The sequence below is a fragment of the Sinohyriopsis cumingii genome, chromosome 5, assembly GCF_028554795.1.
Source record: "Sinohyriopsis cumingii isolate HCF-2022 chromosome 5, ASM2855479v2, whole genome shotgun sequence".
NCBI classification, from domain to species: Eukaryota; Metazoa; Mollusca; class Bivalvia; order Unionida; family Unionidae; genus Sinohyriopsis; species Sinohyriopsis cumingii.
In genome coordinates this window covers 153,087,762-153,102,658 of record NC_142965.1, presented here as the reverse complement: position 1 = coordinate 153,102,658, position 14,897 = coordinate 153,087,762, and the positions used below count along the sequence as shown (strand labels likewise).

The 14,897-nt window shown below is 34.0% G+C and overlaps 1 protein-coding gene across 2 annotated transcripts in view; it reads right to left on the bottom strand.

Annotated features, from left to right (window-relative positions):
• Positions 1-13,647, bottom strand: part of LOC149800489 (blastula protease 10-like) — a 24,501-nt gene extending 10,854 nt beyond the window's left edge. The window contains exons 1-10 of one of the 2 annotated variants that reach the window (XM_089960122.1): positions 13,400-13,647; positions 12,630-12,777; positions 9,813-9,912; positions 9,177-9,274; positions 8,182-8,302; positions 6,136-6,205; positions 5,192-5,395; positions 4,292-4,427; positions 3,787-3,900; positions 3,191-3,316 (exon numbers count right to left, since the gene is read on the bottom strand). In XM_089960122.1, the coding sequence (XP_089816248.1) occupies positions 3,191-3,316; positions 3,787-3,900; positions 4,292-4,427; positions 5,192-5,395; positions 6,136-6,205; positions 8,182-8,302; positions 9,177-9,274; positions 9,813-9,912; positions 12,630-12,777; positions 13,400-13,435 (1,153 nt within the window). In that variant the 5' untranslated portion in view covers positions 13,436-13,647. The remainder of the gene's footprint in view (positions 1-3,190; positions 3,317-3,786; positions 3,901-4,291; positions 4,428-5,191; positions 5,396-6,135; positions 6,206-8,181; positions 8,303-9,176; positions 9,275-9,812; positions 9,913-12,629; positions 12,778-13,399) is intronic. The other variant, XM_089960123.1, reaches the window with a different exon arrangement.
• Positions 13,648-14,897: the final 1,250 nt, after the last annotated feature.

The following is a 14,897-nucleotide window of genomic DNA, read 5'->3' as shown; positions in this document are numbered from 1 at the left end:
TTAACGGTTGCCAATTATGAACAAAAGCTACGAGGCACATGACATGCTTGAGTGAATTGAAACGTGAAGTCTTTGAAACCATGTGGGTACATCTTTTCTATCCATGTTGTTGTTGGTGGTGCATAGGGTTTAACGCCATTTTCACCATAAGATAGGCTATACATGTCGGTCCGTATAAATGGTGGAGGATGAACCCGGGAAAATCCCAGAAAGAACCACCTACTCACGAGAAGCTACTGGCAATCTTTCTCACGTACCCACATTGGCCGAACCCGAGACTCGAACCTACGAAGATGTGAGATGAAAAACTTTAATGCTCGGGCAACGTTCGCATATTCGCCAGCATCTGAAGAAATGTCTTACACGTATTCGTATGCAAAAGAACTGTTATACTGATCATAAACGCAGACAGCTACAATCTAATCAGTAATGGGCGGATACAGGATTATTCCAAAGGGGCATCGAGTGACTGGTCAAATGTTCCCGGTTTTCGAAATGATAAGTATATTAGTTTAATCTGAAAATCTAAACCTGGGGGAAGGGGGTTAAGATAGAACCAGTGGAAATGTAAAATTATAGTAGCAGCCCAATGGCATTGAGCCCGGTTATGCATACTAGTAATTTCCTACCGGATAAGGAACATTTTCCACAAGCTCTTTGGCAATTTGATACCATCCTCGTTGGATTCTTGTCACATTTCCCTGCCTGAGCCCAGCTTTGACACTGAAATGCGTTGTGCTCGTCTTTCCAGTTTCCGGAAAAGTGGAAAGTTAATTTAAAACCCGCAGTAATATGTAGTGCAACACTCAGCAAATTGGCAACGTTTTGTATATGTGATATTTTTTTGATTAAGTTGTATAACAGTAAGTTTACTTCATTATGATGCATGTTTTTGGTTTCTTCTATTTCTTGTGTTCTATTTTTCAAATTTATTTAAACCCCAACTTTCTTAAAAAACGATCAAGAGAATAATTATTTTCTTACAATAATGTTGGCATTTTTTCTAAACTATATATAATTAGGTATTTATAATTTTGTTAGAAAATTATCTTTGTCACTTCTCTCGTCTTTCAATTCCTGATAGTATCATTCTTTCACACTCCTGTTTTAAATGTAACTGATGGAAACTGTCCCCGGAAGTCGGAGGAATGTATGTATGTATGTATGTATGTATGTATGTATGTATGTATGTATGTATGTATGTATGCGTATGTATGTATGTATGCATGCATGCATGTATGTATGTATGTATGTATGTATGTATGTATGTATGTATGTATGTATGTATGTATATATGTATGTATGTATGTATGTATGTGTGCATGTATGTATGCATGTATGTATGTATGTGTGTGTATGTATGTATGTATGTATGTATGTGTGTGTATGTATGTATTTATATATGCATGTATGTATGTATGTATGTATGTATGTATGTATGCATGTATGTATGTATGTGTGTGTATGTATGTATGTATGTATGTGTGTGTATGTATGTATGTATGGATGCATGCATGCATGTATGTATATATGTATGTATGTATGTATGTATGTATGCATGTATGTATGTATGTATGTATGTATGTATCTATGTATGTATGTATCTATGTATGTATGTATGTATGTATGTATCTATGTATGTATGTATGTAATGATGTATGTATGTATGTATGTATGTATGTGTTTATGTATGACTGAATGACTGTCTGACTGACTGACTGACTTTCTTTATTTCCTCTTCAGAAGAGATTATATTCAGTTAACGATTGACTATAGCAAATGAATATTTCAAAACAAGTCGGGGATTGGCATTGAGAGTGGAAGCCGAATGATCCATTTGTAATAAAAATGATAATAATAATAAATAAATTAATATATAAATAAATAAATAAATAAAAATTAATAATTTGAATAATTAAGTAAATTTTATAAAACTATAACACTAATGACAAATAAAAGAACAAAAATATTCTATTATAATAACTATACAAATTTAAAATTAAATTTTATATATTCATTAAAAAATTGTTATTAAGTTAATAATACATTAAAATTAAAATCAATATACAATACATATGATATAGTAAAATATAATGAAATTTAAATTTAAAATATTCAAATAATAACAATAATAATAATTATATTAGTAATGATAATAAAAATTAATAATTATAATAATGATAATGTCGAAGATGGATTTTTTAAAGGTAAAGACAACAAAGACTTGTCGTTAAAGACTGATTTCCAAAACCGAGCGTTAACGCTAGGAACGTTTAGTATCGTGTGTTACACAGAAGATGAATTATTTTGAAATTAGGAGAGATTTCTTAAAGTCAAGCAATAAACGTAATGTTGTGGGAGTCGTATTTTACTCATTCGTGTTCTTCTTACACAGCAGATCTGAAAATTTAATAACATATGTCTTGGTAAACTGATACTATTATATTCGTATGTAGACATTACGGTTGCAACACATACTACCGTTTAGCACAATGATTTTCAATTAAGACACGTTGTTTTATTTTTTTGATTTTAGCGACTACCAATTATGAACAAAAGCTACGAGGCTCATGAAATGTTTGACTGCAGTGAAACGTGAAGTCTTTGAAATCAACTGAGGACAATTTTTCTATCCAGGTTGTTGTTGGTGGTGTTATAGGGTTTAACGCCATTTTTCAGTACAAGATAGGCTATACATGTCGGTCTGTATAAATGGTGGAGGAAGAACCCGGGAAAACCCCAAAAAGAACCACCGACCCACGAGACGCTACTTTCATCCTTTCTCACGTATACATTGGCCAAGTCCAAGACTCGAACCTACGAAGATGTGAGATGGTAGTATCAAGATATCCACGTGAAAGAAGTCGCTGAAGACGAAAAACTTTAAAGCTCGGGTAATGTTCACATACTCGTCAGCATCTGAAGCATTGTCTTACATGTATTCGTATGCACAAAGATTGTTATACGGATCTTAAACTACAATCTAATCAGTACGGACGGATAAAGGATTATTTAAAAAGGGCTTATAGTGACTGGTCAAATGGTCAGGGTTTTTGAAACTATAAGTATACTAGTTTATCTGGAAAATCAAACGGGGGGGGGGAGGTCAAATTAGAACCAGTCGAAATGTAAAAATATAGTACCAGCCCAATGGCATCTATCCCGGTTATGCATACTAGTAATTTCCTACCGGATAAAGAACATTTTCCACAAGATGCTTGGCAATTTGGTACCATCAACGTTGGATTCTTGTCACATTCCCCTGTCAGAGCCCAGATCACACACTGATGTGCGTTGTACTTGTCCGTACAGTTTTCTGAAAAGTGGAAAGTTTATTTAAAACCCGATGTAATATGTAGTGCAACACTCATAAAATTGGCAACGTTTTGTACATGTGACTTTTTAATTAAGCTTCATAACTTTAATACTAACTGTACTTAATTTGTTTTAAAGCATGTTTTCTTGTTTATTCTTTTTCTTGTGTTTTTTTCTCATATCTTTTAAAACCCAAAATGGAGTAGATATCAAGAGAGGCATAGTTTCTTACAATAATAGAGGCATTTGTTCTTTTAAAATCTCCAAATTAGAATTTATATCTAATTATTGTGACACTTCTCTCGTCTTTCCATTCCTGATAGCAACATTCTTACACACTCCTTTTTTAAAGGTAACTGATGGAAACTGTCCCCAGAAGTCGGAGGTATGTATGTATGTATGTATGTATTTATGTATGCATGTATATGCGGTGTGTGTGTGTGTGTGTGTGTGTGACTGATTACTTGCTACCTAAAGATTCTAATCCTTCCCCGATCAGACAGCCATGAGAGCCGTTTTTGCAAACACATCGGCAGTTTTTATCAACGTAACCACCTGAACACTGAATTTTTGAATCACACTTTGCTGAAACAAAGGAGGTTCTAAAATTAGTTTTCATTACTTGCCCGTACTTACGTTCAAATATTTTGAACACTGAAGGCTAGCACCACATCACAAATATAGAGTAAAGTTTATGAAGTAAAGATGTCATTTTTAAATATATTTTATTTTCTGGTTACTAACCTATTTTGTACTCAATCTATTTCATGCACCTGACCTACAACCTGGAAGGAGTACCTTTCATTTTACACAGTTAAAATAAGGTGTTTGAAAGTAAAACAGATGAAAAGATTTATCAAATAATGTAATAATTTCATTTTGAAAAAGATAAGAAAGAGTCATCAGTTGAGTAAAGTTGAAATCAGTCAATTGCATTATATTCCAAATTCTAGAACCAAAATAATTCAGTACTTACCGTGACATTTGTACATTTTGTTTACGATTTCTACATCTGTGAATGATGGTTGTTTCATGTCATTATATCCTATGCTAGCCTCGTTTACTGGGTACTTGACACGTATTGTTTTCAGCCCTTCAGCCTTGGAAAAAACCTGAAGGGATCATGTAATGTAAATAGATTCTACTGGACTGTGTTCTGACACAGACAAAAAGTGTATGTCTCATCATATAATCAGACTGCCATGAACATGGTATTTATAAAGTGAGAAAGAAAATAGAAAAGAAATGAAGATGGCGATCATCTGTCCGCTATTTTCCCTCCGTTCTTTATACATCGATAAAACATGTTGGCCCCATCTGTATACTACCATATTTCTTTCAAGATGACATTCATTAGTGGTGTTAACTTGGTGTGAAGAAGCAAGGGTGACGAATGATCGGCAAACATATGTTCATAGCTGGATCACCGACAATAGACGAACCCAAGAAACTGGCAGATGGTTACATTATTTAGAAATAGAACTGTATGTATTCAGTTTTTTAACGCTATATGGAATAATGAGATATCTCTGCGACACATATGTAACATGTGTATATGTGTGGGACGTCGATGTGTCTATACTCATGGTAAGACGTAGAATAGAGGTCATATATTAATTTTGTTATACACTAGACCAGACCAAACGAAGTCTTGTACAAATTTGTTTACCTTTCTTTAAATATTCCAATGAATATGTCAAGCACCTCGTCTCCTTTCTTTAATTATGTTGAATACTGGTTGGTCTGTGTGTGTGTTTATGTATGCGTGTGTATTTATATGCATGTTCCTGTATCTATTTTCACAAATAAATACATTATACAAAGAATACAAAATCAAGGATAGTCGGTTGAGAATATTATCTAAATAACCACTTACAGTGACACCGTAATGCATTACAGAAGAGTAATCGTAGGCGACATTCATCTGGTCAACGTCCTGTGATGTGTACTTGGTAAACTGGTCCAACAGACCGGGCTGCACATTCTCCCAAATGATCTCAACATTCTCGTCCCTGTCCGGCCGGTTGTGTTCGTGCACAAGACCAATCGCATGCCCAATCTCGTGTAAGTACGTTCCTGTCTGTATATTAAAGGTATATTCTAAATAGTATTATGAGTCTTTCTTCCTTTAAGCTAATCTTCACTTTCCAGTCTGCATAGACATACAATTCGTTTCGTAACGATTTTTAAGACTTTACGTTAGAATTTATATAAAGGTGTTTTTAAAAAAAAATACTCGACTCTTGCATTCCTCACCTTTCATGCAGGTCTGTTGACATTGAAATTATAGGATGGTGTATCAAATACAGCATTCTCAAAACTCTCATTGTGGAACCGTTTAGCTCAGTGCTAATTTGGCTCTCATAAGTTTGTATCTGAGCCCATATCAATGGCACATGGTCGTACATCCTGTACCCTGTATTGACAAATATGCAGTGTAATCTATCCCTTCAAGGCCACATGGTCGTATTCCTGTACCCTATATTGACAAATATGCAGTGTAAACTATCCCTGCAAGGGCTGATGGTCGTACATCCTGTACGCTATACTGACAAATATGCAGTGTAAACTATCCCTTCAAGGCCACATGGTCGTATTCCTGTACCCTATAATGACAAATCTGCAGTGTAAACTAGCACATCAAGGGCATATGGTCGTACATCCTGTACCCTGTATTGACAAATCTGCAGTGGAAACTATCTGGACAATCGAACTGTCAGATAGGGACCATTCTGCAGCAGCAAAAACATTAACCTGAACAAGGTATTGCTCTCCGGTGAGTTTGAGCTTATACGTGTGTCAAAAAAAAATGGTACTTACATATCTACACCCGGCTGAGGATAAGGAAACCACCTGCTGTCCACCAACCATTCCCAACTGTGAGTTGCAGCTGGAAAGAAAAGGAAAAGAGTACTGAGTAGCTGTATGTTCCTGGAAGGCAGAAATATACTGGATATTACAAGCACCAAAAATGTACTTTAAAGTGTGTTGGGTAGCTGTATTTCCTGGATATTGCAAGCACCCTAGCATGTACTGTACATATCAACACTCATAATTTACTGAACATTGCAAACTATTGTTTCGTATACGCTGTTGAAGGGCTGTTGATTTTGTTCTTTCCATGAATTACTACTGAACCCAGAAGTTACCTGGTAACGAAAGTAATTGTTACATTTAAATAATGATTATTTTCAAATTATGAATATTTAATTTTCACGAATAATATCTTTTATAGATTTCATCCTTTTGCGCATTTGATTTTTTTCTGTTCGAGCCAAATGAATGGGTAGAGTATATAGCATTCGTAAGTCCAATCGTCTCGTTCTAACGAGTAACGTCACATCAATCACAAAGTCGTTTCTGCTCAATAATGTTTGAAGCTTTTAACGGACTGAAAGAAGACGATGGGGTGCCTATCCTTAACAAGACTTGGGTGATGTTAAAGTTATGGCCTCTTTTTGACTTTGACTGTTGACATTAAATGGCCTTTCCTCGCAGCACTCCACGAATTGAAATTACATTCAGTACTTAATTTTAAACGGACCTTTGACAAATTCAATTTCACTTTTTTCATCAAGAACAAAATACGGAGATTTGCTCACGCATTGACGTGGAACATTGCCTGTAAGTTTTAATTATGCTAAATAACGTTTGGAGGACTACATGGGCTAAAATTATTTGTGTACATGAGGCTTTACATTGAAAAGAATTAATTCAAGTTCGACTGTCTGTTTTCTGTTTCATGACAGTCTTTAACGAAGTCACGGCTCTTGCTTCACTTAGTACTTAACTTTTATATTTTGGCTCAATAAACATTTGAAGTTCCTCAAGAATTCAAATCAAATTTAGCATAAAGCATTAAATTGTTTAAAACAAACTTCTTCTGGTTTGAGTTTCTTTTGTTCGGGTAAACAATTTACAGGTTTTAGGTTTCCACTTCCGATAGAAGCATGACTGTATTACCTTTATTGAAACACCACACACACACACACACACACAAAGCACACACACAAAGCACACACACACAAAGCACACACACGCACGCTCACGTAGGGTCTGCCATCTGAACATGATACTTATCTTCGAAAATTATAAAGAAAGGAGTAATATGTAAAAAAAAACCATTCTTATCTTCGATAAATGGAGTCTTAAGTAGCAGATTTTAATTTGACATGTGTATATGTCACTCACGGGTAACTATGCCTGGCTTCCAAGAACAAAAATTAGACTCCCCTATCCAAATCAATTTTCATTCAACCCGATGGGTGTGAAGAAACTGACGACTGATGCGTACTTCTTGAGGAATATTGAATCTCGGTCTCCAGGCTTTAAACTCAATATGGTAATATTACGTGTCCTTTCGTATCATCATATAATAAAAATAGAGGGTGATTTGAAAGTTTATAATCCTTGATATAAGAACGACCTTGAAACACACATATCCACCCACAGACACACACACATTGCCACATACACATACAAACACACAAACACACACACACACATATATATACATATATATATATATATATATATATATATATATATATATATATATATATATATATAGAGAGAGAGAGAGAGAGAGAGAGAGAGAGAGTATAACACATAATCGAGTGACTAATTAGAACTTCTAAACAATCAACGACTGCTGTAGATCATACGTTTTCAAAAGAGGAAATAAAAGGTAAGTATTGTCTGAATGTACAAATCTCTACGAATAAGAATATATGCCTGTGATCCACGTCCACAATCGAATGAGTTTAATAGCAAATGCTCAAATATTCTTCCTGATTATACAGCTATTCCGAGTTGCCAGGTTTGAACTCGATATATTTCATTTTATATTCATCGTCATATTCTTACCCTTGTCCGTCACGGAAAACGATAACATTGATGTCAGAAGACGTGGCCTCTCTAAATCGTAGGCAGGTGTCACGCTCCCATTCCGTCATAGCCTGCCGGACCATGTCCAGATCTCTCTCACCTATATAACATACAATGTGTACAGTGTACAAATGTGTTAGTGTTCCTTTGCTATTAAAGTGAAATGTCAGATAAATATGAAATTTTATAACACGAGTGTAATTATTTTCAGTTAGTGGCAAAGTTTGTTACACAACAAGTAAGCATTTTTTTATATACAATGAGCATGGAAATGAAAATCTATTTTTCGTGTAGCCTTGAAGATACATTAATTTATATCAGATATTGTTATGTAACGTTTGCTTGAGTTATTTCTTAACATAATCGGAACCTTTGCGATTTCACCTTGTATCCTCAACAACCTGGACTTGAGTTGCCCTTTTATACTGTATGGGATTGAGATGCCTTATATCCGTAACTATCTGTTCCTAAAGTTGTCTGATTTACGTTACTATATGTGCCTCAAAGGTCGTATTTCAGTTGCTATCTCTCCCTATGTTGCTTGTTTCCGTTTGTCCTCGTTGTTTTAAATCCTCTAATTTGTGTCTGAGTTGTTTTATTTCAGTTAATCTCCTGGCCTTGTTTGCTTTATTTATAGTATTGGGTGTGTCTGACTAGTTTTTTTATTCCGTGCTTTTATTTGGTTATCTTCTATTGATTGTATAGGAACCGGTGAAGATTGGTATAAACATTAACGGAAATAAGACAACATGTGCGAACAAGCTTCGATAGTGTTATTGCGTCATAAAGCACCCGTCCCTAATAGAAAGAACATTTACATTGATATATATAAGAAACAATCCCTACGAATTTGTTTGACACTTACCATTCCCCAACAATTATGTTATAGCTAATTAGGAAACTTTCGAGGCATATATCATTTCCCTGAATAGATCTATAACTCATGTTTCTTCTTTACATCAACGTTAACTTACTGAAATGTCCCGGGTAGAAACAATATGGAATTACTCCGTTTGTCCAACGTAAGATTGGATTGCGAATAGCTTTACGCTTATTTCGAATCAGTGTACTGCTGCAAGAAATACAGAATATATACATAATGAGAGAAGAAGATGGGTGAAAATATATTTTCTGACTTAAACATAACCTATATTTTAGATCCCTATTGTTACAAGTTTTTAAAAACATTACAGCGTATTTTTCAAGTGGAAAGCTCATATAAATAAACTGATAGAGTTTATATTTATTCATATTTGATCATTAATGCAAAATTCACATTGATATTCATGATATATACATCAATTTAAACTCAATTTCCAGAAGTCAACATAAAGAAGAAGATGTATCAGATGAGAATAAGGAGGAATATATATTTAATACACATCTGGTTGACGTCCATTGATTTTGCTTTTCTGCCATCTTTTTAAGTTAGTTTAGCTTCGAAACAAATCTCAACATAAAGAATATGATGTAGCAGATGAGAATAAGGAGGAAGAAAGGTGGTAGCGAAGATATGAAGGCAAACTTTGTTAATTCTTTTTGTTGTCAGAGAATCGCCTTCCATTAACACGACATTAGAAAATGTGGACTCCCCTATACATTTAACATACCTGTTTGGTTGCTCATAAAGACTGTAGTATTGTTGTTTGGACAATAACATGTCCAGCTCCATAAGGATGCCACCATTCCTACCTTTTACATTGAGGGTACCTAAGAACAAAATTAAACCATACAATTTAAATTGTTGAATTCAATACTGTTATTCTTCTCTCCATCACACAGTTATTCTTTTGATCACACACACTGTTATTCTTCTCTCGATCACACACACTGTTATTCTTCCGTCGATTACACCTTATTACCAGATGATCATAGATACAATATATATTTGATAAAGAAAGACAGATTCGGTTCGTTTAATTGGTTACTATTTTAATGGCGGGTCCTGCAACTTGGATGTTTTTTTGATTATCTAGGCTATTTTAAATTTCAAAACTTGCAACAAATGACCATCAAAATTGTGAAGCAATGATTATAAATGGAGTACCCTAATTTAACGCTGTGTTGAACTTATCTTGTCGTTCTATGCTAGTTAAACTCTGAAGCATGCTGATGCTGCTGGCCAATATCATTCCTGACAAAGGTGTGAACAATCACTCAGTTTATAAGAATACTGGATGATCGTCATGGGTTTGCATGAAACATTCAGTAAATACTGAACTATTCACACCATTTATCATATGGTAAGTTTCTGTTTAATTGGTGCTATGCTTGTTGGTTAGGCGAATAATATGTCTTCGTGATAGATCAATTAACAAATTGCAAATCAGAGATAGCTATAGAAACTAATTCGCATCAGATTTCCCGACAATAACGTCATAGATTTATAAACAACAACATTTTACCATTTAAGCAAAGGGTACATTATGAATTATATTGACAATGTAACTAACCTTCTGTGACTTCTAAACAGTTTATGAGTTTTTTGCATGTTATTTGGCCTAGAAGATGGGCTATCATATACCCAGGACGCTTGGTGGTCAGACAATATTGGTACTTCAAATGATATTACTTAATTTATCAAACTAAGCCTGGTCTTTGAGTTGTCAGCGGTCAAACGAAATGTTGAAAAACCAGCGCTTGATAGACAGCGGCATGTATATAGATGGAGTCTTGAGATTCAACACGTGATTAGTGCAAGATAAGACTTGCTATTGACTTCAAAAGAATATCATGTCTTGATGAAACTGACTCTTTGCGTTTACGAAGACCTTTTTTCATAATTCACCGTTCTGGTTCGTAACCTACAAAGCATTCATTTTCCATTAGTGTTAGAGTGATTGGATGTGGCATAATGTAAGGTATTGAAAATGTCATCAAACACGGATTGGAACAAATGTTGAAAATCTTAGATTATTTAGTTTTTTAATCAAGATCATGATTTAATTGGATAACATTATTCTGTTTGTAAGGTTCTTAACAAGGCATTTCTTAGCTTGCGAGGTTCTTAACAAGGTATAACTACAATCTGTTAGATTCTTAGCAAGTTACTTCCACTGTTTTTGAGGTTCTTAATATGTTTACGGTTTGTAAAGTTATTACTGCAGTATATCTACATCTTATGAGTTCTTGACTCGATATTTATACAGTTTGTGAATTTATTAATAAGCCAATTGTACAGCTTGTGAACGTTTTAAACGGCATTTACACATTTTGTGTCCATAATACCATTTTTCTACAGTTTTTAAAGTTCTTAATGCACCATCACCAAAGTCTGTGATGTTCTTAATACGGCATTTGTACAGGTTGTGAAGTTAATAATACAGTATTTATACAGTCTTAATATGCTCTTTTTACAGCTTCCGATGTTCCTAATACGCCGTACAGACAGCCTGTGAGGTTCCTAATAGGCCATATCTACAACCTGTGAGGTTTATAATACACCATATATATATATATATATATATATATATATATATATATATATATATATATATATATATATATATATATATATATATATATAGCCTATGAGGTTCCTACTTTACTATTTCACACAAATCGCATTTTGACTGTGAGGTTCTTAATATGTCTACAGTTTGTGAAGTTCTCAATACAGTATAAGTACATCTTATGAATTCTTGACTCAATATTACTAAATTTTATGAATTTCTCAATAAGACAATTCTACAGCTTGTGAAGTTTTTGAACGGCATTTGTAAATTTTTGGTCCATAATACCGTTTTTCTGCAGTTTGTAAAGTTCGAAATGCGCCATTTCTACACTTCGTAAGGTTCCTAATACGCTCTATCTACAGCCTGAGAGGTTCCTAGTACGCCATATATACAGCCTGTGAAGTACCTAATACACCATTTCTACAGCGTGTAAGGCTTCCAATATGCCATATCTACAGTCTGTGAGGTTTCTAATAATCAATTTTGTACAAATCATATGAGTTTCCTCAGTACAAAAATCTTATTTGATTTAAGTCAGGACTTTGCAACATAAGATCATGAATCCAGCCAATCATGCAGCTATGTACAAAACTTCTATTTCATTTCTTATCTACATATCATAGCTTTTGTATGTTTTCTGTTGAATGTTTATAACACTTTTCAAACGCATTTTCATCAAGTGAAACGTTGCTTCGAAACTGTTGTATGTAACCATGCGTAAAACTGGATATTGTTTATGTTATCTTTATTGTTATTGTTGTGTTATTGTTGTTGTGCCTGTTAATTACAGGAAAGTTATCAGGTTGCAATATTTCGGATACACATAATGTTATAATAGATATGAAGTAAAAAGACAACATTTGACCGGATTGTAATAACACTTTAATATGGGTTCTACCACAGGTAACCTACTGTACAATTGATTGTGATATAATTAAGTACAAAATTACAATTTATAAGTTTGTTACCCACCTTTGAGGCCTCCCATAGCTTCCATAATGAGCTGATCCATGGTTTTGTTTGTCGGAGATTCTCGTCCAAACATGTTTGGAGGGGTAATGTTGTACTTCTGTAATTCCTCTATTATTTTATGTCCATTGCACCAATGCCATATAACAACCTAATAAGATATCAACAATCAACACCTTTGATATAGAACATACGAATACGATATCTACAATCAAGGCCAATGTCATCTGACTACGTACTAAGAAACGGACACTACCCTATACATAATTACAAAACACTCATCAAAGAGGAAACCGCTGAACATATCTGATAATGAATAAGTGCCAATCTTTACATGTACAAAAATAAATGATCAAAGTTTATTTTTACTTTCAATGTCTCCATGACTAGTAATAAGAGGACTGAAATTAGATGTTGTGATTTTATATATAAAAGCAAATCTCATGCAACATACAGTTGTGTCTTTGCTGATCAAGCTGTAATTGTCTTGTTGTGTCAAGTATAAAAGGTAATTTTTGATAACACAAAGCACGCGCAATGGAATGACAACTTTGAATTTATTGACAAAACACTTCACATACACCGGATTGACAAAATACAAGTTAAATAATTTTTGATGATCTATTAACTATGTGATGACTTATTTAGATTGTCCAAGCACAAGCTAATTACCATGAAATTTAACAAACAATTAATGATGTTTTTTCAATTAGATTGTCAAACTTCTATTTGTTATATAAGCATGACAAATTCAAGCATGCCTTAATACTTACACAGAAAGACAAAAATCCAGCAACTCGTAAGTGCATGGCAGTTATTCCACTTATAAGGTATAAATTGGTTCTCTTATTTTCTTCTGAAATGTAATTTGTATGTTATTATATGTCTCTTTGTTTAAACACCAGTCCTCCTGTAACACTGTTGACAACTATTTCGTTTCGTCAGTAATCTCTGTTCCTTATCTATTTAAAGTTTTCCAGCGATTTCGATTCTTGATTCATTATTCCGTATGCGCTATTTCCCTGGCTTTATATTCACAGAGTAACAGGATGTTTAACCACGTAAGCAATCCCTGTCATATGACGTCATTGGATGTTATTGTTCTTACTGATTCATGAGCGTCCGTTTGATGAACACTTGTTTGAATCCGGATAGTAATTATGTTTGAAATCATGCAGAATATAATGCAACCTTCTTTGAACGATACCCCACCTAATCGTGCCATATATTTATAGAAACGAGGCATTGTAGTACAGTTATTAAATTATTTCCGTTTTCCCTGTTAGTCACTTTTTATGGATGTATGTATCTATATATGTATGTATGTATGTATGTATGTATGTATGTATGTATGTATGTATGTATGTTTGTATGTATAGTTAACAAACTCATTGTTGACGTGGGAGACTAGTCATCTCTTCATTTGAGATTATACAATATCAACATAGTCGAATAACTAATTATTTTTGTATACAAAAGTCTTCCCATCACGTAGTGAAATAAGGTCACGCGTGATTTTACCATGGCTGCGAAGTGAATGCTACTAAATACTCTTTTTTTTAATGCAAATAATTTTGAAACTGCTGGATATTTAAGCCATCCAATTTTTCTATCTTCTTTCCTTCACTTTTGACGTATCTTATTCTTTGTATTTCTTTCAGGTACTATGTATCTTTTAAAATCTGGTGAGAAAAACGTACATTCCGCTTACCACGGCAAAAGTGTATGTGTTCCAGGTTCCTAACGTTATTATAATCGTCGAAATGGACCGTAGTACATACATGCATACATACATACATACATACATACATACACACACACACACACACACACATACATACATACCTATACGTTGATCATTGCATGTGTGTGTGCATTTATGGGTACATACATATGTACATTCCTCTTTTTTACTAATACTAAAATAAGCGCATCATGTTTGGTAGATGTTTATTGAATGTTGTCTTTGCGGTTTTTCTTTTTTACCCCATGTATTAGCAGGAGATTCGATCAACCGATTTTAATCCACGTTTTAATTATATACGTGTCGAAAGAGGAAAAACGTATAGCAGGTGCACGAACTAAATTATTGTCATGCACGTACATTTGACGAATCCTAGAAAAGTTCTTTTAAAATGATATAAGTAGTTTAGGAAAATAAGATGACGCAGATAAGTTTACACTCTTTCATGATACTGAGGAGTTCATGAAAGCGGAGATTGTTAGAGATGCGTTTGCACGTATATGAGAAGTAAATATATAATAGTATTG